Source organism: Cyclopterus lumpus, chromosome 17 (genome assembly GCF_009769545.1).
Source record: "Cyclopterus lumpus isolate fCycLum1 chromosome 17, fCycLum1.pri, whole genome shotgun sequence".
Lineage (NCBI taxonomy): Eukaryota > Metazoa > Chordata > Actinopteri > Perciformes > Cyclopteridae > Cyclopterus > Cyclopterus lumpus.
This window is the reverse complement of record NC_046982.1, coordinates 18060150-18086394: the sequence shown is the minus strand read 5'-3', so window position 1 is coordinate 18086394 and position 26245 is coordinate 18060150. Positions and strand designations below refer to the sequence as shown.

General features: G+C 42.7%; 2 protein-coding genes across 2 annotated transcripts; both read right to left on the bottom strand.

The window, feature by feature from the left end:
* Positions 1-5737: 5737 nt before the first annotated feature.
* LOC117746381 (gap junction delta-4 protein-like) lies at positions 5738-7394 on the bottom strand. The gene is made up of 2 exons (XM_034555469.1): positions 7340-7394; positions 5738-6777 (listed from the first exon to the last, which is right to left on the bottom strand). The coding sequence occupies exons 1-2, from the start codon at positions 7392-7394 to the stop codon at positions 5738-5740; spliced, it is 1095 nt and encodes a 364-aa protein (XP_034411360.1).
* A 687-nt stretch (positions 7395-8081) lies between these two features.
* Positions 8082-26162, bottom strand: LOC117747085 (cyclin-Y-like). The gene is made up of 11 exons (XM_034556488.1): positions 25632-26162; positions 14209-14283; positions 12800-12817; positions 12478-12512; positions 12086-12180; positions 11959-11994; positions 11469-11526; positions 11148-11267; positions 10806-10972; positions 10346-10508; positions 8082-9393 (listed from the first exon to the last, which is right to left on the bottom strand). Exons 1-11 carry the CDS (start codon positions 25786-25788, stop codon positions 9277-9279), a joined length of 1041 nt encoding a protein of 346 aa, XP_034412379.1. The 5' UTR covers positions 25789-26162; the 3' UTR covers positions 8082-9276.
* Positions 26163-26245: the final 83 nt, after the last annotated feature.

The following is a 26245-nucleotide window of genomic DNA, read 5'->3' as shown; positions in this document are numbered from 1 at the left end:
GGAACAATGTACCTTTGCACGAAGAATGCAGAGGCTTATCTGGGCTTAATTGAATGCGCGCAGCCGACAAGATCCCCCTTGTCGATAGGTTACACGGTACAGCTGATGCTCCTCTCCTTACTGTAAAGAACCGCAGTGTCTTAAACACGGAGGAGTCACAATGAGACTGCTCTGCGTGAAACGAGGCCATTGCTTCTTCTTCTTCTTTTTTTGTGTCCGCAAGATGAATTCACACGTATTATTAATCAATGCCTTAATACTGTCTCTCATACGGGTTGCATTAGCGCGTGAAGTGTATTTATATAATTATTGGTGAACATATATTGTACATTTGTATATGAAAATTTACGAGATTGTAAATATGTATAATTTCCACTTTGATAGAACATTTTATTTTGAGAATAAAACAAAAACTTTAAAATTTGTCCTCGTGCGTCCTGGTCATTCTCGCCAAGAGTTTGTTGTGAGTTTGGACACTGTAATATATATATATATATATATATATATATATATATATATATATATATATATATATATATATATATATTGGAATATTGTTGCTGTGCATGATTTATAAGAAGAAGGAAAAAAAAGTGTGGCCTGGTGCACAAGCTGGTTCAGTCTTAATATCGAGGTGCGTAATGGCCGAGTTATGACATTCATAGATTTTTTTTTTTACGTTTAACTAAACGTTGCCTTCGGGGCCACATGGGATATGACAGCTTTATCAAACCTCCCGGGTGTTGCAGATACACGTGCTGTGAACAACACCGGCATGGCAATAGGGGCACTACAGGTGGTCTTCTCAGTCTTTATTAACTGCTGACTGCAGGCTGATCCAGGCTTAACGCGTCACGTTTAACCACATTTTAAGTTCAGAATTCCAGCCTGTATGTCATCAGGTGGATCACTGCTAGCTGAAGAACATAACTTATCTGTTCCCCCCCCCCCCCCCCCCCCCCCCCCCGTGTTAATCAGCTTGTTACACTCATTTTAAGAGGGTTCAAACTAATATTTGAAAAATGTCTGCTTCAAACATGGCAATGCATGCTTATTGTGAACGTGGACAGTTCCGGTTACTTTACCTGTTGGTTATGTACAATGAAGAGATGCCTCAGGCTGAGAGCCTTCCTGTCGTGCGTAACGGTCATTCGGACGGTGCCGTGTGTGGTCCAATTATCGTGACTGTGGGAGGCTTTCAACTGTCACTCCGTTTAACCCAAATAAAAAGTCTGTGAGTAATGGCTGCCAGCGCGCCGAAGTGATGTCTATTTTAGAAAATGCTGCATTCTTCCAATGTGTCAAGACTATGAATAATACGTCACGACCGATGCACTCAACGTAACTCAATATGCCCCAAACTCTGGAGGAGAGTCCGCCCCCCCCTGCTGGTCAAAGGACAGCCAACAAGCAAGGCACATACACTATGAATCCAACAACTCATTACACAGCCAAAAAGTTTGTTTAGAGTAGCATTGAATCACCAAAAAAAGAGTAAAACAATTCATTCATCTCTGATATTCTTCATTTTAGATTAAACCAATTTATCTGAATTCATTTTTTGCTCAACACCCAAGTAATTGCTGTGGAATACAATATAATGAACACACCTACAGAACTCTCGTTATCTATGTGTTTGTGTGTGTGTGTGTGTGTGTGTGTGTGTGTGTGTGTGTGTGTGCGTGTGTGTGTGTGTGTGTGTACGTGTGTTTCCCGCCATCATCAAATAGTTACATCATACAAATTGAGCAGCTCTGCATCTGCTTGTTAACCACGAGAAAAAGTTTACTTCCTCTTCCAATGGTGTGTGTGTGTGTGTGTGTGTGTGTGTATGTGTGTGTGTGTGTGTGTGTGTGTGTGTGTGTGTGTGTGTGTGTGTGTGTTCTCTCTAGCCCTCAAGCAGAATAAAGATCAACAGAGGAAATGGGTTGAGAGGTCATGCCTGCTCCGTCTCCCTGTAACACAAACAAGGCGTCGACCTTCAGGAAGAGAGCGAGATCATATTGGTGAGATTCAGAGACGCCGGCTCCTTCCCCATTGGTCGGGGAAGTTTCTGAAAGCCATCTTTGTCTCGTGATCTAATTAGCTGTCTGACTCCAATTGGTTTGGAATAAATCACGTTAAGAGGAGGTCACATGCTGCAGCGGTGGGAGACTTGCAGAGCGTATACAAAGCTGGGTGGTTTTGACTTTTAATAACAGCTATTGGCAGGTCGCGGCTGATTAACAATGCAGACTAAAAACAAACATTTCTCCTTCTCACAGACGGGCCTCGTGACGGACAGGCGACCTCACTGCTTTCTCTCACAAGGCATGCTGAGATCAACGGCTACGTGACGACAACAACAAAAGGATGTGTCACTCACACTAAGAGGATATAGCGATAACTATTGCGCGCACAGTTTATATAATTTTTTTAGCAATTAAAAACCATTAAGACCATTTAAATACCGAGCAGACACAGAGATCATGAGCGAATGTGAGGTCCGATATCGATATATCGATATTCGGCTCGGCCTTTTGGTCTCAACCGTTGTACATTATCCCCAAAGATGCTCTCTGTCATTTGAATGAAATGTTTTTCGTCACGCTGATTCATGTTCAAGTGTTAATCTTTTGGTTTTAGTTGGCTTTTCGATGCCATAGAAAGGCGACTTAAAAACACAGATGAGAGCCGTGAGAGTGAACTTAAAACGGGCTATTAAACTAAACAAACAGTTAAAAGACGCATTGTTATAAAAATAATTCTTTAAAAAAAACTGCATAAAGCTCCGTAGAGCCGAGAGGGACTGCAGAGTCAGGCGAAAACATATCTGCGGGTCCATCACCATGAGCAAGACGCAAGTAGTCGTGTTGATATAAAAAATATTGATCATCGGGGGTTTAATATTGCAGGCTGAACGTTAGCTTAGCATGCGTTCAGTTAGCATGCCAACGGGTAGGCTATTAGTTATTGTTCATGTTCTTGGCGCTGTGAGTGTTGTGAGTGTAAATAACCAAAGTCATTATGGGTGAGGTTAATCTGTACAGGTGTGGATATATATATAGATATATATTTAAAAATACCTCAAAGACTCATCTGGCATGCTTTGAGTGACACGGCATGCAGGGTGATAGGCGTAGAGGTGAGAGGTCAAAGGTCATGTTTGTCATTTCTGTCATTCTCTGCAGCAGGGACACAAAAAAAAAGAAAAAAAGAAAGGGAAATAACTAATCTGTGGACGAGAAGCCGAGACATCGAAGCCATTCAGCCTTCTTTTACACACACAATGACTCTTTTTATCCCCCCCCCCCCCCCCCCCCCAAATCATCAACATCAACGGAAAACAGAGTACCACCAGGGACCTTGGAGGTGAAGAGGATTCCCGGGTAATCAATAACTTTGATGCCTCTGACACCTTCTCTGATGTGCTGTTGTGGTCAAAGTGGAGTTTGTTACTTCTCAATCTCCTCCGCCTGTCACCCATGAGATGGGAGTGTGTTATTGCTTCGGCTGAGGGAGGGATCGATATGCGGAATATATCGGTGTTATATTGACACGGTGATGTGAGACGAGACATCGCCTTGGATTTTGGGTATCATATGAGTGTTCTGAGTCTTTTTATTAGTTTTAAAGGCTGCATTACAGTGAGTAGAGTTCTGAACTAACCAGACTGTTCATGCTGCTCTACCTTGCTGAATATATATATATACATACATATATATATATTTGTGTAAATATATATATGTATGTATATATATATAAAATAATAATAAAATATATAAGAGACTATATATATATATATAAATATATATATACATATATGTATTTATATAAATAATACAAACAGAGACTAGATATATACAAAAATAGATATATTTTTGATATATACCAAAAAATATATATATATATAAATATTTAGTTATTATTACCTTTGACCACTAGATGGCGGTGCAAGCAACACGATCCTCAGGTTGCATGCAAAGATAACCTGGGAGGGTCATTTAAGGGCCAACGATATGAATATTTACTTAGCAAAAGTGTGGTTAATGAAATCAATGAGTATTAATGACCATTATTTGTGTAATATATATATATATATATATATTTTCGGTCAATTTTAATTTCAGATCTAATTAAAATATTTTTTTAATTCTACAGCATGCTCGACAATAAAGCCCTTTCCTCTTTCACCATGACGTGACAAACCGGGTGAGCGCAGCCAGGTTCCTCAATCCAACATGTAACAACGCCAGAAAATGTAATACCATTTGCACCTGATTGCAAAATGTAATAAAAGCTAATCATATAATAACTTGATCAATAATGCAACTTTTCAGACCTGTGAAACATGCCATCACATCACACATCTTATCCGTCTACATAACTGCTAACAGCGTTGTCTCTGTGTGTACTGTCTCTTTAAGGACACCGTCTTGTGTGGATGTGGGTTAACGCATGTTCGGGGTCACCGGTTTTGCATGTCCGACCTCTTGACCTCCACCAGTGACAGCAGAGGCCTTTCCCTGAGCATGTGGCCGACCGCTGGCCACCCTCTGCCAACGTTTCGGCACGTCTGGGCTGCCCCAAATACCACAGCAGAAGAAGAACGAGAGGGGCGCGCGGCATGCGTTAGGGTCACCGCTACAGTGTGTGTGTGTGTGTGTGTGTGTGTGTGGGGGGGGGGGGGGGGACATACCGGATGATGTTTTTGAAAAATAGAGAAAAACATAAAGCGCAATGCTCATAGCGATAACAAAAGAGGACGACTAATTGAAAAACATTTCAATCATGAGGCCATCGTGCTGTTCTGAAGTTATTGAACCGGCGACAGTTTTTAGACACAAGACAATATTCTGAATACAGCAATTTTCAAGTTAAATATACTGTAGGTCAAGTGGTCAGGACTTTGCTAGCATCCTGAGCTAATGCTAATTGGTGGCGGCAGCCAGAGGGTTGAAGGTCTTGTGTCATCAGAGCTGAAGTTGTTTCTAAGTCAGAGGTCAGAGGTCAGAGATGGGGTCAGTGTGTCTGTTGTGTCTGCCGGTACTCAGTCATCCAGACAACAGCTTCCTCAAGGTCAAGGCCTGTGTGTTTGCGAATGGCCCGTTTTTGTGAGTAGCTCGGGGGTGTTGTGAATGAGAAGAATCATCTCCGTGGGAATCGGTTACAAGATATATCTAATTTTATTATTATTAATTAAACAGAATAGCATTCGTTAAAAATAAAAAAAACGACATTTTGTTTTGTGATTTTTGATCCGTTGATTTAAGTGTGTAAGAAGCGTTTTTTTCTACATGAACCAAGGTTTCACAATGTCATTTGAACGTTCAGCTACTTCCTTTGAGGCCTTGGGCTGTTTACATCATTTCATTATGAATTTCTTTCTGTGATAATCTGAACTGGTTTTTCCCCCGAAACCGAGGACTCATTTCTTTGTTTTGCATAATCTGGATGTCATGCAGTCATATGGGCGAGTGAAGACAAATAAATAAATGAACTGAGATTGCTTCAAAGCTGTGCTAATTTACTTTTTGGCCAATCAGAAGCAGTGGAACAAGCTAATGCCGGATATTTAGCTCGTCAATTTAGTTTGTCCAGCATTTGGTTCGGCCCTTGAAGCGTCCAGTGGGTTTTTCCAGTTAATCTTCCTCTATACCACAACAACACTTCCTCTGAATTCATGCCGAACATTTGGGCACTTTAAAATGTACAGCAGTTTCCGTCCAATGAAGGTCATCAATGGCCACGCAGTCAACTACACCCACGCCCTCTTGTCCTGAGACTCACTGCTCTCAGACTGGTTTTGGACACCCACGGGTGTGGGCGTCCTGGGGCCCGGTGCTCTGTCGGGGAGACGGCACAGCGGCGGTCTCAGGTGGCTGTGGATGACAAAGTGAGTTGGTGCCGGAGCGCAGGTCCGCGTGGGCGGCCGAGACGTCTCCACCGTGGCGTATTTGCTGTCTGGCCTCGCGTCGTTAGCGTCCACCTTCGCGTGAAGACCGTCACCGTTTGGCACAGCAGCGGCGCGTTCTTCCTCGTTGAGGCCGTTCCTTGGGCTTTCACCGGGGCCGGTTCTTCTGCCGGGATGGACATCGTCGTCCTCGGTCGCGGTCGTCGTGGTGAGCATGCTGTTCTGCTCCCCTTTGCTCATCTCTTCCATCGACATCTCCCTTCTCCTCCTCCACGTCACCATCGCCTTCACGGAGCTCGCCAGGTCCACCAAACTCAGCAGCACGGACAGGGAGGCCACGGCCAGCATGAAGTTGAGCATCACGGTCTTCTCCGTCGGCCTGGAGACGTAGCACTCGACGCCAGACATGCAGGGAGCCTCGTAGCAGAGGAAGCGCTTGGGAATGGACAAACCGAAGAGGAAAAACTGGCCCGCGGCGAAAACCACCTCCAGGAGGATGCGCAGGAGCACGACCAGGAAGTAGGCGCAGTAGAAGCGCGGCGCTCCCCGCTCACGTGGCGGGTCGCGACACGGGGCCTCGTGCAGGTGCAGTTGTCTCGACTCGCTGGAGCCCTCGAGGGTGAACCCTCCTCGAAGGGAACGCGGCAGCACTCTGTGCACGACGTAGGTGGCGAACAGCGCGTGGGGAAGGCAGAGGAGGACGAGGTGGACGAGCCAGAGGCGCAAGACGGACACGGGGGCGAGCACGTCGAAGCACACGTTGGAGCAGCCCGGCTGGATGGTGTTGCAGATGAACCTCTCCTGCTCGTCGCCGAAGAGGGTGGAGCCGGCCAGCAGGAGGACGAGCAGGCGGAGCAGCAGCATCAGCACCCACCACGTTTTGCCTGCAAAGAATAGGATATATAGGGTGGAATAAAATAATCAAATGTATCAGCAAACATTTTTTTAGTATTATTAGGATTGTTTTTAAATACATGAACATAGAAAGCTATTATTATAAAATATCTAGATCATACAAAAAAAAATACAGATAAAAACACAAAAGAGAAGTGACACATTTGACTTTTGAGACGAAAATGATGTAAAAATACATTGATCTTAATGTATTCTTTAATGCATCTACACTGTTAATTATTCCCAGTATTTAACTGTAATTATTTCATATCAAATTACGGTATTATCATGGCGCAGGCTGAAACACAGTTATTAAACAGCAGCACGCCGTTAAATCCCAATAACATACCGGCATAACCTCTGTGAGGTCGCAGTATACAGCTGTCGTTTCACAACCAATTACTGTAAAAATGAAACTTCTGGTGAACGCAATGCAACTGGTCGCCAGTAATTCACTGCAAATGTTTCATCCAATACTTGGATTGAGAAAAGTGTAATTGTCATTATATGGAAAATGCACGTCAGTATGCTAACGCTGTGAAACCAACGTACCCACGAAGGAGACATTGTGACTCATAGTGATGAAGAGTAGATCTCTTGCTCCCATCGTCCCCATTGAGATCCCAAGCTCCTTTTAAAAAAAAAATAATAATCCAGAGACGCTCCCGAGCCGCCGTCCCCTTCAACGCCGTCCCGGAACAATACGCCACCGACCCTCAAAGCTGAGCGCAGTCCCCTCTGTGGTCCTTGGAGGCCGGGACACCGTGGAGGGAGCTATTCTTGCCATCAAAGCATTTCTGGGATGTCGACGCACCTGACTGGATGCTGACAATCACACACGCAGGCGAGCTTGTAATAATAGAAGAATCATAAACCTGAGTGAGACGGTCGGCTGTCAAAAGTATATCAAATCTGCTTTTTCTGTCAAGAGAAAAACGCAAATCAACATATCCATAAATAATACATTTCAACTCTTTATACATTATACAAAAGTTCCTTTTGCAAAATAATTATGTTTAAGACAAATGAGAGAGAAAAAAAAATAACATGACAATTTGTCAGCAATGAACAATGTAAAGACTAAAACAATTGGTCAGTGACCATATATTATATATATTATATATAATATATATATATTTTATATTATACACATATATTCTTTTAGCTGGTTTCTCCACAGATCGACAGGAATCAGGAGAGGAAATCAACATCAATCAGACTGAAATAAAGACAATGGAGAAGCAGCCATTGAGCCCAAGACGGGGGATTTTTTCTTTATTTTCCAAATGCAATGTAGAAGTAATGTAATGTTATCTAGCAATATTATACTGAAAAAATAAAAATAGAAAACAAAGCAGGCCTACTGACCGGACTGTGGCTGTTGGTTTGAGTTTTACAGTCGTGGTATATGTAGTGCTAAATAAATGGCACAATTATCTTTTTTGTTGTTGTTGCCATCAATCAAAAAATTAGGGCTGCACAATTCAATCCAATTTGTATTGCAATCACAATACGTGGTATTTGTGTAAAAAATACATTTTGTGCATTAAATATAGCCGTGCTGCCTTCATGTCATATTCTACAGACGACACAAAACATTTCACACCGTAATCATTTGAATATGTTTATCAATGAAAATGATAGTATAACGATGTCGAAATGATCATCCCTCTTTTATTGCAAAACTATTTCTCAACTGCAATACGAGTCAATATAATCCCAGTTAGATAGTTTTTCTTTAAAAAATGGTTTGAGCTCTAGCAGAAATCTCTGTTCCAATAGTCAATTTGGGTCACGTGACCCTTTAATCCCCCCAACGTGAAAGTACAGTTTCATTTAATGTCCACTAGATGTCAGCAGTGAGAGTTTACTCTCATCAAAGCTTCTATGAAGTTTGTGCAATTTGAATTGGCCTGTGGAAGAATTATGTTTCATAAACAGCTATAAACATTTTTAGAAATCCTGTTAAGATCTAACTGTTGAGTACTGAACCAGAACCTTCTGGATAACACGGATAACGGTATAAAAAAATCCTGCGGGTGCGTTCAGCCAGCTGTCAAATCCATTCAACACAAAGGCAGGTTGTGTGAAATCCTTCAAATTAGACACAACCGACAGGACGTTGGACATTAAGACAGCTGCACGGTGCTTCTTCCCCACAGAGGCCGTCTCTCAGGCATCGGGGTGAATTCTCCGGCGTTCACCTCACCTCCTCACCCCCCATCTCCCAAAAAGAAAACCTACTGGTTTCACCTTCACGCCTCCAGTTCCAAGGTGTGAAGAAGGCCCAGAAGCTGATCTCAGGTTTCAGTCACTGTTCCGCCACGTCATCCACATCGTCATCCACGTCATCCACGTATCATCCGGGTATCCAAAACTGAAGTTTGTGTGTGTGTGTGTGTGTGTGTGTGTGTGTGTGTGTGTGTGTGTGTGTGTGTGTGTGTGTGTTTCTCTGGGGGGTTTCTCAGCATATGGCAGACTAATGGCGGTTAGGAGAGGATTGCAGGAGCCCATGTGATCCCACACAGATTGTCCGTGCTGGCTGAGCGCTTCTTCGCCGCTCTGCGCGCGTCCTTGTACCTGTCATCACACAGCCTGGAAATAGCCTGAAGAGAGAGGACATGGAAAGGTTGTTTTTTTAAAATTATTATTTGTGAATTCTACTTTGTTTGCTGTTTGCGATCGGTTTCGTCTCCGGGTCCGGCTTCCACCCTCCGGTCGACACTGCTAGCTCAGTCTGCGCCGTCGCCGTTGTTTTCTGCGCTGTTAGCCCGGCTCAGCCGTCGCCATGTTGAGAGCCGTAAGGAGACAATCCCTCAATCATAGATAAGCTCTGAATTTAAAATGTTGCACCTTTTTAAGATCACGTCACACTGTCGTCTCACGCATGCTTTAGATAAATCTTAATTAAGTCACTGTTTGTCGAATTGTGACGGAAATATAGCTTCTTATTATTATGATTGCACGTTTCGTAATAATTCACAAGACAATCCTGGTGTAAATCAGTGGACTCTGCATTTAGCCTCGTCAGAAATGAGAGTGTATTCAAGTATTTTTGGGGGTTTGTTACCACATAAATAATTGGCAAATCCATCTGCTAGACTAGAGCATTTTTTTAAAAAACGCCGATTCTTTTTAGAGATTACATTTTCACAATAAAGCAGCAACACAGAGTGCGTCTTTTTCTTTCTTTCTTGTTTTTTTTCTTGCAGTTTATTGTTGTGACGCCGGGATGGATGTTGCAAAGTGAGAGTGAAATTAATAAAAAGCACCAAAAACTTAGCAACGCTCGGCTCAACGCTCGATGTATTTCCGCTTTAGATTGTCACCGCATTGTATTGTAGTTAGAAAATAAAATCCAGTGTAAGGAAAGCCTTCGACAACAGTGTATTTTCCGATACGACCACTCGGGGGCGCCAAAGTGAGAACCTTCAAATTCTACACATATCAGCTTTCCAGTTTTATTTTTTTGTTGCTTATATTAATGATTGAATAAAGGGGGAAATAAATAGCCAGGAATGAGATGACCAAACGCCTGTGTGGCTGGAAGCGCCTCACCTCTAGTTTGTGGGCCTTGTCTCTGCTGAGCGGCTCCAGGGGGAAGCTCAGGTTGTTGGACTCTGAGAGCGACCGCAGGTCAAAGTAATACTTGGCGTAGACGCTGGACGGCACGTTGATGTTGAACTGCAGCAGCTCCAGAAACTGCCGCTCCAACTCGTTCCTGTCAAGAGAGGAATGACCTGGCTGAACTGCTGGCCTCCTGTAACAAACATGTCTCCATACGATATAGATATAGATATATATATATACATGCAGTCCCATCTCCAGCAGTCTGCTACCTCTCAAGGGTCAACAATAGCGCTTTAACACGTGCAGAGATTAATATCAGCGATGTTCTGGTCAAAATCCAGAGACTTTAAGTCTTCTGATGAAACCTTCTTCGTCGTCCCTTGGTGTTGTGAGCTCACCCCGATAATCCCGAACCAAGGTGCGACCCGTTTCACTGAAATGAACTCACATGTCCTCCACGGTGATTTCCTTGAGGATCTGGCAGTAGTCCACGTTCCAGACGGCCTGGTCGTCCCAGACCTTGGAGGCCAGCAGGATAGCACCCAGGACGATCCTCTTCCAGTTACCCGGACCGATGTGGATCTCCGCGTAGGTCAGGAGCCTCTCCAGGTAGATCTGCGCGACAGCACGGATAAGAAGGTGAGAAACTAGGTGTAGAAAACCCGGCGATGCTTTATCTTGTTTCTTTTTTTCTTCTTCTTCTCTTTGACTCAAACCATCCCAGTTATAACCCGTGTTACGATCCAGGAAGAATCCAGGAGGATGGAGGAGGAGGTTAAAAGAATCTCACCAGCGTGACGATGGCGCACTCGGCAGTGAGCTGAGCGGACGTGAACAGCGTCCGGACAAAGCGGTAGATCTGCTTCTGCTCGGGGGCGCGCTGGTCGTAGTCCAGCGGCACCTCCACTTTCTGGGGGAAGAGATGGAGGGACGATGGAGGCGTAAAGAAGGGAGGAAGGGTTAAGAAGAAGACTTAAATGAGGAGATTTTAAAGCACAGTAAACAATCCGAGCCAATGCTAACCAGGTAACAGGACGTTCATTTAACAGAAAAGCAAAATAATACAGATATTTGCACAAAATGTATTTCATTAAAACTGATGAAGTCTTACTGTAAGAGGATGATGCTTCTCATCAAATATATCCTGCAGCATTCCTCCTTCCACCTCCCTGGCATGAGAGAAAAGAAAAGTGGATTTCATTCAATAATACAAATCTTGACATAAGATTTAATGCAAAGCTGTTAAATTGGTTATTAACACATTAACAACTGAAATTATTGCACTAATAACTACATGTGATTTAAAAGCTGAAATTCTCTTAATTGCAACACAATTTTGTGTATTGTTTTTTCTTATATGATAAAAGAATTATTCTTCACCATTTATTTATTTGGAGATGATAACATGTTCCAATCTTGTACTCACAAATTTGCGACATCCCATATTGTTGTGAATTGAGAAATGTCTTTTTTTCAAATATCTTTAAAGGACTAGTGTGTAGGATTAAGGGGCTTTATTAGCACACCAAAAAAAGAATATATATCCCTTTGTAAATCAGGGATGCACTGGTAAAAAAAAAGAAATGACTGAGAATCCCCACCTGTTCTTTATATGGTAGTAAATCGCCAGTGCCACACTGTGAAGAGCAAAAAAAAACACAATGCATGTGTTAATATGTCTTAATATGACTGCAGTGAATACATATCGTATCTTCTCGTGCTTTTTACCATTTGATGGTGTTTTTGAGGTTGGGCTGGCTGATCGTGTTCTCGTCTAAGAAGATGGTGGAGCAGGAGCTGTATTTCCTCCTCGACGTTCCATGCTAAACACACACACACACACACACACACACAGTGACTGTTATTAGACTGTACATGTTTTGCCTGACCCACATAGAGCATGCCAGGGGGAAGGAGAGTCTCAGCAACATGCGACATAAGAATGTGTGTGTTTGCCTTGTTGTTCTTCAGCTTCCTTTGTGTGAAACATTTAGTCATTTTCTAAATATCACAAAGGTCACGTGACAAAAGGTCAGCTGGTTCTGATTGAAAAAAAAATGATTTCACAAAACGTGGTTTAGAGTCGTGGAGAGAAAACCGGAACAGCTGTGCTTACTTACATTATTGATGAAGAGGCTTTTCCGTTTATCTCGCACTGCAGACAGAAAGAAAGGTTGGTCAATAAATAGCGTTTCTTATGCTTTTTGACAGCAGCGAAGAGAGCAACACAAAACACGGCAACCAGCAACACGCGCCGGAAACACGGGAAGCGAAACCCAGCAACGGGTGAGCACACTTCACAGCGTTCATTGTAACACAGGGAAGAAAAGACAGTTAAAATAGCAAGTTAGAAAGCAGAAAAGGCGAGAGCTTCGACAGACAGAAGGACAATGTGTTGTTCCACCACTAGAGGGAGACAGAGTCACACCCAGGAATACTCACCATTCCTGCAGGGCACCTCTGAAAAAAGAGGAACCAAAAACCTTATTCCTTTTGCAGTGGCTGGGTCTGACAGCAGGGCCCAGGTACATCAACATAGTTCTGGTCCTTTCTAAATATAACTTAGAGATCTACCTATTGCATAAAGTTTCCTATGTGAGTGAGTAATTCAAGACTGACTTGGATAGCCTGTCAAGAAATGCATTATGGGTGAAATAAGACACTTGCAACATGCAACAGCAATTCAGTTCACATCATACAGTAAGTGTCATATGCTGATGTTTAAATATGGCTGTATTTGTTTGTGAGATGAGGTAAAGCGGTCCTTCTCAACCCGGAGGTCAGTGCCCCTTCAAGGGGTCACACGATATACGTATGAGGGGTCAAGAGAAGGAAGCTCAAAGCTCAGAGAGTTACGCAACCTGTGACGAGGGGTCGCAAGAGGCTTCTTGGCTAAAAAGGGCCGCAAGCCATAAAGGCTGGTGTTATATGATATTTTAACACACCATAAAAAGAGCAAAAATAAAAATCAACAACAACTTTATTTGGCACCAAAGGCAAAACGCACAAAGACGCATGACGTAAAGACGACATAGACAATATTTGCCAGTGGGATTCATTTTGTTGATAAAAGATAACAGAACAAGGCTAGAATAATGTCCGCTTTATCCTTTGAAGCCACGAGGAAGACGAAGAGGTGGATCATTTACATGTGACCTTCTCCCCCCCAAAGACAAAACTAAATATTGCAAATGACAAGCAACGCTCATCATAGCTTTTAATCTGAAAATCCTTCATTCTTAGTTCATTTGTAGCCGGCTGAATATTCACCACATGGCACACATATATATATGCCTACGAATTATTTGAATGAAAAAGTCCACAAAAAAGACTTAATATTAAATATGACGCAATGTAAAATCTATTATCTGTATGACACCGAGGACTACTTTTAACAGGGGGAAAAAAAGCATTTATCAAATGCAGTTTTCATCTGCTTCAACATCACAAAGCTTGAATTGTCTTGCTCTGTCTCCCCCCCCCCCTTCCCCACCCCCCCTTCCCCCCCCCCCTCCAGCTTCTTCGACAAACGATGACCTCATGCCGTGGTGTTCGTGGCTTTAAAAAACATGTTAATATTTCCGGCATAAATTAGCGGTCATACGCTGGCCACAAAGAAACTGCTCCGGGATCAGAGCTCCAAAATATACAGTAATACTCCACTTTTCATCCCGAGCCTTATTATCTTCCATCATATTTCACGATCACGTCGGAGTGTGTTTAGAGTGATACATGCATGTCAAACTAAGGCAAACTTGGCGACACTGACTTCACGTGTAGTTTGCATTAAAAAAAAGGACAATTTAAAAAACGTTTCCTGTAAAAAAAAAAAGAAAAAGGGAGCTACTCACCATCGTGCTGGGACTTGCTGAGGAATATGGTGCTGGCCCGCGGATGGTCCGAGGGATTGTACTCCATATTCAACTCTGGCAACAACAAAAAAACACAAAAGCGCACGTGTCACTTTGTGATGAAATGGAAACAACGATCAGAGTCATCTTACATTTCCATTCAGTGTAAGTACAGAAACATACATTGTTTTAGAGTGAAGGACAGTAATGTAACGTAATGTCATTTTCACTGCCTTAATGCAATAAATGACCACGATCAATAACGACGACTCAACAATTTCACCCCTTTCACCTAGAAGATTTCAATAACGTACACTTTTCAAATGTTTTTCAAGTTTGAGTTATTTATTGTCATATTTATTTACTGAGAAGAAGTCGTGGCAATCAAATGATGGGATCTTTGGCTCCATCTAACAACGCTTAAACAATATGTAGTGTGTATAAAAAAGAACACACTAACGACACTTAAGATACAGCTCAACATCTGCATGTCGGCATCATCACTGTGAGCACGTGAGCATGCTGACTTTGGCTATTAGTACAATCTCAGACTCTCAGTCTTCTCTTATACGTGACATAAACTAAAATTAGACAGCTAATACAACATTTAAAAAAAACATTTAAAATGTATTGACAGGGGTTACAACATTTCTCTGTAAAGACTATTGTTCCATGTGTTTCCGTCTGTCGGGCTGGATGCTTATTTCGTGTTCCGCAGCGCTCACAAACACACCCGTCACTGTCTTTCCTCTTTTTCACAGCCTTAAAAAACAACTAAACACCTTTAAAAAAAAAAAAAACTAAAAACCAGCTACGGCTTTGAGGAAATCAATGCACTGCAATCTTTCCACTCTGGTCGAGCCTTCGTGTTTAGCACTCGTAGCCCAAACTTTGCATTTGGAGAATCCGCCAGCGCTCTTCGTCGCGTGAGACACAACAAGCAATCATTGCTTTAAAAGAAATGCGCGGCATGCAGTTTGCACTGCCAAGTGTTCCGACTCCTCTACGATACGACTGTCACAGACCCAGATATTTGATCACAATGCAGACGTTCGGGGAGCGGCGGGGCCGATCATCTGTCTCAGCGACAGCAGCTGCTGTTGGCTGCAACAGAAGTGTGCTTACAAACAGGCTTCTCTCTCTCTCTCTCTCTCTCTCTCTCTCTCTCTCTCTCTCCCCTCCAGACCAGCCTGCAAGGCTGTGGTCAGCTGAATTTTGCCATTGGCTCCGCATAGCGACAACATGATGCATGACCTTTGGGGCTCACGACACTCATATTACGTTTTTGTTTTGTTCTTTCAAACTCGCTGAAGTAGTCCTGTTTTAAAAGATTAAACACTTGTGACTGAACTCGGAAACATGTTTTTTAAATGGAGATATTAAAGCTAGGGTTGGTCATCTTCAAGAAAAACATTGTAGTTATTTGTTAAAACTCTCATTCCATCCTGTCTACCTATTCGCCTGCCTCCTTCCAACCGGGCGGCAGCCTCCGGTTCTGGAGTGTCTTCAACTTGCATTCTCTCTACTGACCAGCAGGGGGCGACTCCTCTGGTTGCATAATAAAGTCCTTTTGTATGGAAGCCGATGAGAAAATGACAGGGTATACCTTCAGCGAGATTGACAGCTCGCTATAACCTACCAGAGCCGTATATGGTTTTCTCCATGTCACACAAATATGGTCACTTCCATTCATTCGTTGCAAAAAAGCCAAGATGGCAGCGGCCTTAATCCAAGATGGCGACGGCCAAAACGCTGAACTCGAAGCTTCAAAACTTCAGTCCACAAACCAAAAGGGGGACGTCACGATGACTACGTCTACTTCTTATATACAGTCTATGGTACCAAAGAAGGCCATGTCCATTGTTTACACTTAAATGTTTACGTTCTTAATAATATTAATTTCGGGGGAGTGGTTTTAAACGGAGGCCTAAAGGGACGGGCTGTCAGTGTTGCAGACAACTTTCTCACTAAATTAAGCAGCTTTTGGAGCTAGATCTGCTGGCTACTTTTATTAAGTTAGCAACACTGTCCTGTGCTTTTCAGTTGGATCATTATTTTTAAATCTAGCGTATTCTTTCTATTTTCTCAAGTCTTTGCGTCAGAGCACAGAATACTTGCACAGAGGGCTGTGGAAATAATGAGTGTAACAATTGTCAGTGTGTACCCAAATATACCATTTCAACATTTGTTGAGAATAACTAGATGTTCTCTAATGTGTAAATGTAATGTATGTGTGTGTGGGGGGGGGGGGGGGAGATGTATTGAGGCAATAGATAGAATGAGAATGTTTGTGTGGACTCTTGTTTAATATTATAATGAGACTTTTGGTGAGGCAACTCTGAAGACCCTTATAGCCACTTGACAAACCTGCTGGTGATGATTTGTGAAGTGTTACAGAAGGCCTATCTGAAACATATGTGTGTTTAACTTCATTCTAAAATAGAATATAAAGAGCATTATGGTAGATTTTGGTGTGCTAACTCTTTGTGTACACACTCATTTGGGACCCAAATGCCAGTTAGCCTCTGGCGGGCTGACCTGAACACAATCAACCCCGCTTACACCACCAGGCTGAAAGGACTGAGCTTGGATTAGACTGATAGTTTAGCACCTTATGCAACAGTAATCGGGGGGTATCGCTGCAGCCGGCCGATTGCAACACCATCTCATTTGAGAGCTTAAACAGGAGCTAAGCTGGCCCAGTTGAGGTTAAACATGAAGGATTCCAAATCAACTGAACAATAAAGCATTCTGGTCTAATGTTACACATTTACTGGCACACTGCGTGTAGATAAACTTCATTCTAATGGATGCACACACACCAACGCACGGTAGTTCCTGTCACTGTGGAATCATTTCTGACGGGTAACACCGATGTGTCAAATATATGACTTGTGTGTCAAACAAGAGTCAAGGCTGCCAGTCACACGGAGCTGACTTAGCTTTGCACTTCAGTCGACAATAGAACATATCTGCCTGTGTGTGTCAGGAGTTGTTGTAAGCCCGTATGACAGCAGCAAAGTTCGGCTTTTGAGTGTTTACTTTCAACTTATCTCCCACGACAGCAGCAACAGGGGTTTTGGTACCCTCTGAACCCTAAAAAAAAACACCCGCGGGAATGAAAAGCATGTTTTCTTTAAACATTGCTGATGCAGGTCTTAGATATTGCAGTGAAAAACAAAGTGGGAGTAAAATGGGACAGGAGGGGGAAAAAAGCCCCAAAACTGTTCAGGGTTCAGAGGGTTAAAACATTTTCAGCCACAAAAGACAACACATGATTTTACACCAACAGCACGATGCTGAAGTCCCTCAAGAGACTTGCCAATATCTTGTCCATATGCAAATCTGAGCCGACCAAGTGGAATTTGCCAGAGTGCACAGCAGCTGGTGTCGAGTGCTGATATGTGATATTCAGGACCTCCAGTACACTTTAACGAAGACTCACGTTCGGCATCTGCACAGTGAAACAGGAGAAGCTAGCAAACCTACCTGTGCGCCTCACTGCTCTTACATAATGAATTAACAACAGGCACACCATTCTCTTAACGGACCGATCCATAATTGCACTATAGCGTTTTAATATGGTATTTATTCTTCAAATGTCCTTAAAACCTTTTTAATGAGGCGGCACACAGGGCCGCTTGGTGGACAAGTGTTAGATTTGGCAATTTGTATTCTGTGTCTGCTTGTTTCAAGCATCTCACTGTGTGTCTCTCTCTCTAAAATGTGGCGTTCTCAGCGACACGGCGGCGCTGCTATCGGCGCTGCTATCGGCGCTGCTATCGGCGCTGCTATCGGCGCTGCTATAAGCTATCCGTTTTGTTTTAAGGATGCATCAACCCTATCCAGTTTTCCTAATTCATTACTTTAGGTCATTGACCATCAGACGTCTTTCAGGGTTTTGTTTGGTATTCAGATTATGAAATTAGAAGTTTACTCCAGAGAGAACTTTAAAAACTTCAATATTTTACTTCAATGGCTCAAAGGGCCAGTGGGAACAGAGGCATCAAGGCCCAAACTGAATTTGTCAAGCAACCTTCAAGATTAAATCCGTCATCTTAAACTTTAATGGTGCAAAATAAAAGAAATTCTGAGCATAGGCCGATCTATGATTGAGGGATTGCCTCCACGCGGCTCTCAACATGGCGATGGATGAGCCAGCGGCTGGCAGCCAACAGTGCTGACAGAGCTAGCAGTGTTAACCTGAAAGTGGGCGCTAAGCTTCTGCAACAACGCTATAGGTTCGGGACAACGAATCGCCAATGGGCTAGCTGCACATGAGTCCAGACAAACAAAGTAAAAGTAAACAACGCACAGAGACGTACGAATTACAACACGCAGAGAGAGGGAGAGTGACTTCAATATCTGGCCACGACGCCACTACCCCTCACTATCTTTACATGGTAAATTATTGTTTGCTGCTATATTAATGCTCTGAATTTCAAGTTTAGCACCTTTAAACCAATACTTTTGACTGAATCTGCCTCTTTTAGCTAATTGTTTAGTTTACTCCTTTGCTTATAGTCTCGCAGCTCCCCAATATAAGAGCTGTTTTGTGAAAAGAAGCTCTGACGAGCCACTGCTTTCTTCTGACATCAAAATGTTGTTGAAGAAAATAGACCTAGCACCTAAAAGCCAAACGTGTGCCGGATTGGACGCGTGTTAGCAAACATATTAGCCATAAAATCTGTTTCTTGCTCTTGGTTTACTCGACTGTATCTTGTGTTAAACTTCTACGTTAGCTAGTTAGCCCAGTTGTCTTCGAGCTAGCCTAACTTTCTGGGTAAGATAGCAATTATACGGTCACAAATGAATCAAAAACCTTTTGCTAAATTAAAACTTTATTTATAGTTCTTTTTTATTATTTCCACCCCAGGAGCAGCTCTGCCTCTGAAAACCGCTTTAGTTGTATCCACAATGTGCTCCAATATGAACGTGATCCCAGAGTTATTGTTGGAGTCTGTGGATGAGCATGAACATGTTCACTGCTCATTCATGCTTATTAATCTATCCTGGTTTCATTTTACAGAGACGTTTGGATTCCTTTGGAATGTGCTACACATGAGTGTGTTATGATAAATCCATGGTGAGTTTGTTGATGACTTCTGATACGTTATCCTGATAAAAGGTAAAAATGCTGGTCTGGGGGTTTGTTCCATCGACATTATCATGTCACCCGTCGAACAACAGGAGGATGTTACCTTAGCTCCCTTATACTGTTTCAACACGTACATACAGCCACACACACACACACTGGCATTAAGCGGTAACGGACCCAGTTTATACAAACACAACTGACCTGCACACACATGCACATGGGCCCCTAATGCCTGGGCGAGAAAGCACTGATCACATGCACTTCTTCTTTTTTTACGTGACCACTTTCCAACGAGAAAGCCAGCAACGCGTGTCAATTCTCCACTCAGTTCATACGTACAATCTTTTCAAAATAAACTTCTGTCTTCACAGCAAACTACTCAGTTAGGTTTAGGAATATATCGTTCAAGAATCAATACTTAAGTTAGGTTTAGTCAAAAAAACTACTTGGTTCTAGGGTCAGGTCGGGTGACTCCTACTTTTGCTTTTGGTTTTGATGTAGTAATCAGAAATGACACTCTCCTGTAATATAGTCTTTATTTATGTAAATAAGATCGTCTTTTAAGTGTTTTCTGCCTCGACAGCTCAAAGCCAACCTGATTTTCGAAAGTGATAATTAGTGAGATGAGGTGCGCTTGGTTTGGACTGGGGAGCAAATGATTCTCATTAATAGTCAACAACTCAAACAAGGCGCCTCTCCTATGAATATCCTGACCCTGAAAGGAATAATCCATCAACAACAAAGGGAGAAGAACACAAGTCTATTTTCTAACCATTGATCTTGGGTGTTTTCTTTTTCATTTTTCCAGCTCCAACTTTTAATAGAGCTGTTTCATGGTCATCTGCCACTGGTGAAACACATGGCTGCTGCTGTAATGGGGCTGGATGTGGCTTCTACAGTAATTAAATGTGTTGTGCTATTTCAGCAAAATGCTGCCATATTACTTTAATCCTCCTGGACCAAACTTTCAAACCAAACACAGCAATGTGGTTAGCTTTTTTATTCGGGTCTTTAAAGTTAATTTGAGGCTAACTATTTTTGGGAAACATATGTCTATCAGAAGAAAGAAACATCTTTTATTTGTTTTCATCTCTTTATGTATTTTGTTGCTCTGGAAAGTGCTCGTTTAAATACTGTACACCTCTCACTTGTTTCCACACCTCTGTCCTCTGCCATGCATGTAACATGCGGTGTCGTGATCTGGATGAAAAGGATAACATGTTGTTTGATGTGCGGCTCCGAGCAGATGAGGAGCAGCTGATTAAAAGAAAGAGAGCGGGGGTGGGGCACTCTGCAGCATGAATAAGACACTGAATGAAAAAATTCCCTGCGCATGTTTATGTTTATGTACATTTTTAAGCATGTGGTCCGCTTGTCATGGCAACATGCTTCATCCGTGTTGCTTTTAGCCCGATGTGGATTCATTTATAATGTGAGGAATAAGGGGTGAAAAATCCAGGCAAGATAAGGTGCCATTGTGTGAGATTTTCTATTGAGGACAGAGTTCTGATTAGAATAAATTAAAACTGATGCATTTTTAATTAAAGAGTACAAGAAAACCAGACAGTGAGAGCACAAAAGGTGGGTAACTACGAGCAATCCGTTTTGCACATCCCTGCCTCTCTTGATCTATTATGCAGAGATGAAAAGATGAGCTGTGTGATTGTAGATATCACACTATAACGTCACAAGTTCAGTCAACCCAATACAGAGGGGAATAAACAAGGGCTTAAGTTCAAACATTAGATATCCATTTGGAAGTCTACACATTGTAAAATAGTGTAACAAATACAAATAACTCAATAGGCGGCACCTGAAGAGAAGAGCATCAGCTGATGCATGATGCCTCACAGAGGCAACAGTCATCAGTCAGAGAAACACAGTGGGCTTTGTCAAAGGAAGGCCGATCATGTGATAGCGCCGTCTCTCTTTATCTCCATCCATCTTCTACCAGGTTGCCTCGTCAGTTGTGTTGGTGTCTCTCCATTAAACAGAGTTTTCCCCTCTACCAAAGCATACATTACGTTATGAGACGTAAGTACTTAACATAACGTACTGACGTGACTTAAAATAAGTGGGTATTTGACACCTCGGGGATGACACAGGGCTGCTTGTGTTGGCTAATGTTGATTTAATGTGAATTAACTTTCACACTCAATATTAGCAAAAGTTAGATATCTTTTGCTGCGTTGACTTTACTGGGTCAGTTCCCTGGCTTAAAGATGATTCTACTTTCCTACATTGTTACGCTAAATTATTCATTCATTGTTCTGTAATTTTGAGTTGTGGCCACAAAGGTTACATTGTTTCCCTTTAACTGATTATGTAATGACATACTGTAATAAAGAAAACCTCTCACTGCATGACATCAGCAAATCACGAGCAATTTAAATGCAGTGTGTCATTGACCTTAAAGACTTGTGACCAAGATGTGAGTAAAAAATAAATTTAAGCTTATCTCTGAGATCAAAGGATGAAAACACATCTTTCCCCCAAAAAAACTGCAGCTTCCATGACAATATGAGAGCCATGCAAACCATAAATTATTTTTTGAACAATTCTCCCAAACTAAGCTCTTTGCTGAAACTCTATCCAGCGGTACAGCTCTGCCAACGCTTCAAGGCCGCAGGCCAGTGAAATGATGGCCAAGGTGTTATGCAGCGAGGCGATTATTCAATTCAATTCAGTTTATTTTGTATAGCCCAATATCACAAATTACAAATTTGCCTCAGAGGGCTTTACAATCTGTACACATACGACATCCCCGTCCCAGGACCTCACATTGAATCAGTTAAAACTCCCCAAAAATAACCTTTCACCGTATCTCTTTTTAAAAAACAGAGGGTTCTGGGAGGTCGTTCTGGGACTCTGATAGTGATGTCATAGTCCAAACCGAGAGAGACACACCTGTCTGCTATGAAGGCGTGGTGAGAAAGCCTCTGTGTGCTGATGTTTACGCAAACTGACTGTTTGAAGTGATCTTACAGTGAGTGCAGTCCTTCCTAAAGTAATGAATTATAATACCAACACATCAACACTATTTACTCTTTTTGATGACAGTTCCAGGCCAGAAAAAAAAGGTCAAATTCTACAATCTTTCAAGGTTTCACACAAATCCTTGAAATCCTGAGTGACACTTGGACTGAGTGTCCAAAATGTAAATAATAATTCCAGTAAGCTTCTACTTGAAAGACTCATCTAGATGATAATATATATATATATATATATATATATATATATATATATATATATATATACAAGCACATCAAGAAATATTTAGATATCATGAATTAAATGTGGTAACAATTTTCCTATTTTCCAAATTGTACTAAGGATCATTATGTTCATTACTTCCATGATACGCTGGCGTGGTTTGCGATGAGATAGGGGGAGTGCCCTGTTTTGTTTAATTCATGACCATTATTATTATTAATTCTCAAAAATGGTAATTACCGTCTATGTTTTGTGCCCGAGGACGCCCTTGAAGACGAGATGGTGCATCTCGAGGGGATTATCCTCTAATTAAATTTTGAAAAAATAAAATGACAAACTCTTGATGAGGTGTATGTACTTTGGCACGATATCTGAAGTTTGGACAAGCCATGGTTTCATTTAGCAAATTAATAGATTTATTGAAAAATGCCCCTCTGTGCATAGAATTGGCTGCAGCTATACGGGTCGAATGCAGCGGACCCATTCAAAGTATGTGCGACATTCTCATGGGGTTCAAACCCCACCACGGTGCACTTTTTTTTAAAGCACAAAAGCCAGCCCACTTAATTAGGAGCAGACGCGGCGCGTCACACTCTAAATTGAGGCCTTAATTCTTGGCAACCATGCATCCCTGGTGGCTTCTCCTATCTGCTCTGACACAGACTCACAGCTGCCTCTCTGGGCTTTCCTTTTGGGAGGAGGGCACAGGTGGGGGGGGGGGGCCTCTTTCTGATGGTGCCATCCGTAATGAAGCCCACTAATCTCCATCGTACGGTCTGTGAACTCACAATAGAGCCGACACATCAGACACGCTGCGCCATTCGATCACCGAGACAGACGGCCTCTCAGCACGGGTCGTCTTGAGCCTCGACAGGAAGGGTCGGGCCGACCCGCCAATCATCCGTCTCCGAGTCTTCTTCGTCGTCAATTCTTTTTTTCCTGCTCTGGTTGCAGAGCATCTGGCAATATATGCATCCCATTAAAGTAGTGAGCCAAGACATTTAGCAGAGGACTTGTCAACCAGCCCTGCCAAAGATACTGTGGGCCATAATAATAATAATAATAATAATAATAACAACATAAGCACCCATCACCATGCAAATCACTCCAGTTTACAAGAGGAAATGACATCACTGATCAATAAAACACAGGTCCCCCCCCCACCATGCTGATGATGCAGGTGAAGGGATCCCCTCTGGTTGGTATAGGAGACAAGTGAAGAACTACCACGAGCTCTTTTTAATGTGTGATAAGCACTAAAGGTCAGCGAGACACCGTTTCCAACGCTTTCTTCTTCTTTTTCTCCCAATAAAAAAAAAAATCCAGACCAACGCAACTTTCTATTCTGAGATCACTTCCTGCGACCGGGCCAGATTCAGTTTTAACCCGCAACAAACTGCAGAACAAGCCCGGCAGTCACACCTACTTTTATGTAGCGATTTGACCACTGTTCAGAGGTTTGAAAGCCGGAATTTGAACTTCTGCTCTCAAACGTTTTTTTTCCTCTGTGGCTTCAAGTCAAGAGCAACGGCCGCGAATGCCTTCAAGAAAGGACGGTTCCAAAGTGTTCCCATCTGTCCCAATTTGCACAAAGGTCTTGACAAGACATCAGGGAGATGCCGCAAAAGAAGAGTTTTTAACACTGGCTTCAGTGGTTGAAAGGGTGGAAGAAAGGCCGTTGCTAACAAGAGGCTAAAAGAGACAAACCGTCATCACGCAAAACACACCAGTCCCCCTTCAGCCTCTTTACGTGAGCTTTTGACCTCTTATGATTGCATTTACGCATTAAAAAATCCCCATGAGGTGGGGTTCATTTGTGAAGATTATGTTGTTGAACAAAACATGTAAATATCATTAAAGTTTGTTTACCACAGAGTTTATTTCATAGGATTCAAAAAAATGGGAAAAATCCCATTGGCCTTTCAAAAAATGAACTCTATAACCTCGAGATCTGAGATTTAAATGAGACACTGTTGATACACTAAGAAAAATACAGGACACGTCCAATCATTATTGGCTTGATAATAAAAAGGCAGACTTGCTAACGCTCTAATACGCGACACTAAATTTCAAAATCACCTTGGCCTTTAGAAAGAGTCACAATTTCACATAAAATGTGTCGTATACAGTTACTGAGAAAGAAAACATTCATATGTAATGGTTGGCCGTTGGCTGGAAATAAGCAGCCCATTTAGCAGACACTTTCCAGTGTGAATGGGTCAATTGTAATGCATATTAGCATGTGTCAATGGAGGGGGGGGGCTATGCTCCGTAGCTGCATTTTCTTTCATGCACAGGCTGAAAACAAAGAGCAGCACAAAGGAGTCCGCCCTCACCAACGGGAGGCTGCAAGGACACATGGGGAGTGAAAGTGCACACATGACTCTTCCGTGTTTTTTTGCCAGCCGCTCCATATCGCAGGGAGGGTGAGCGTGAACAGAGGCAGCGGCGATTTCTCCACCATGTGAGATTTCATAGAGATCACTGGAGAGGTCAAGAGGGATCATCCAAGATTTAAAAATTAATGACCTCTTATTTTGAAGGCCATAGTGGCTCTATTAGAAAAACTACTTTCTGCCCATAGTATGGAGTGTCACAGGGCTATAATATGCTGATTATATGTATTTAATATTTACATATACCAGTGGATCTGGTATTCAATGTTGAGGTAAAGTTCCATTGTTTCACTAAACTGAAATGTAAAATTGCACCAAAAAAAACAAAAAAAGTGTATTCTTGTAGCCAATAGTATAGCTCAAGAATAAACATACTTTTGTTTTCTATAAAATAATGTAGAAACACTATTAAATATTGACAGAAAGTGTCATTTATAAATTACATATATATTATAAATGAGCTTTTTTTTAAATATATATATATAAATGACTTTTTCAGCAAAGGGCATTACATGCAATATTATACTAAGTATTTGTAACAAAATAAAAAAATAAATAAAAAGAGCTATGAGTTATGAAGTAAAATATGAAAGAAAAAATAATAATATTCACGCCCCCTACTTCTGCGCGCGCTGTACATCATTACCAGATAACTTTATGATTGTTTCTTATCATCGCGACATGCCGCGGTGACCAGACACTCTTTATGTCGTTACCGTCGACGTTCTCCCGGTCGCTGATGTGCTGCAGGTTGCATCCCGTCTCCTCCCGGCTCAGATCCGACTCCTGGTGGTACGACTCCAGCCGGGAGTGGGCATTCCTGCTGCGGAGCTTGGGGCTGGCGGCCACGCAGCAAGAGGTCGTGCTCCCCATCTTTCTCCCCCTCTGCTCTCAGCGGGTCTCGTTCACGATCCCCCTTTTTTTCCGCTGAAAATAGGAACTTGAAACGACGGGTTCGCCAACTCCACCGGGGGCCGATCACCGTGGCACGGGGTGCCTCCGCGCTCCGGCGCCCATCGGTCCCGTCGGTTGTCCGCGGAGAGAGGCTGACGCGCGGGGACGAAGGTGTCACTTCCACCGCCGGCTGCAGCCGATGATCGTCACGGGCAGACCTGCCGCGGCTATCCCCGGCATCGTGTGGCAGGACGCATCATCACAGGGGTGTGTGTGTGTGTGTGTGTGTGCGTGTGTGCGCGCGCGCGTGTGTGTTCGTGTTGTGGCTGACTGGCTGGCTGGCTGTCAGGGCGATAGACCGACAAGGAAGGGCTGCAAATCCCCGAGAAAAGGTTCCGGTTCAAGTGGGTGGCGACACATGACCGAGCGGAGCAGA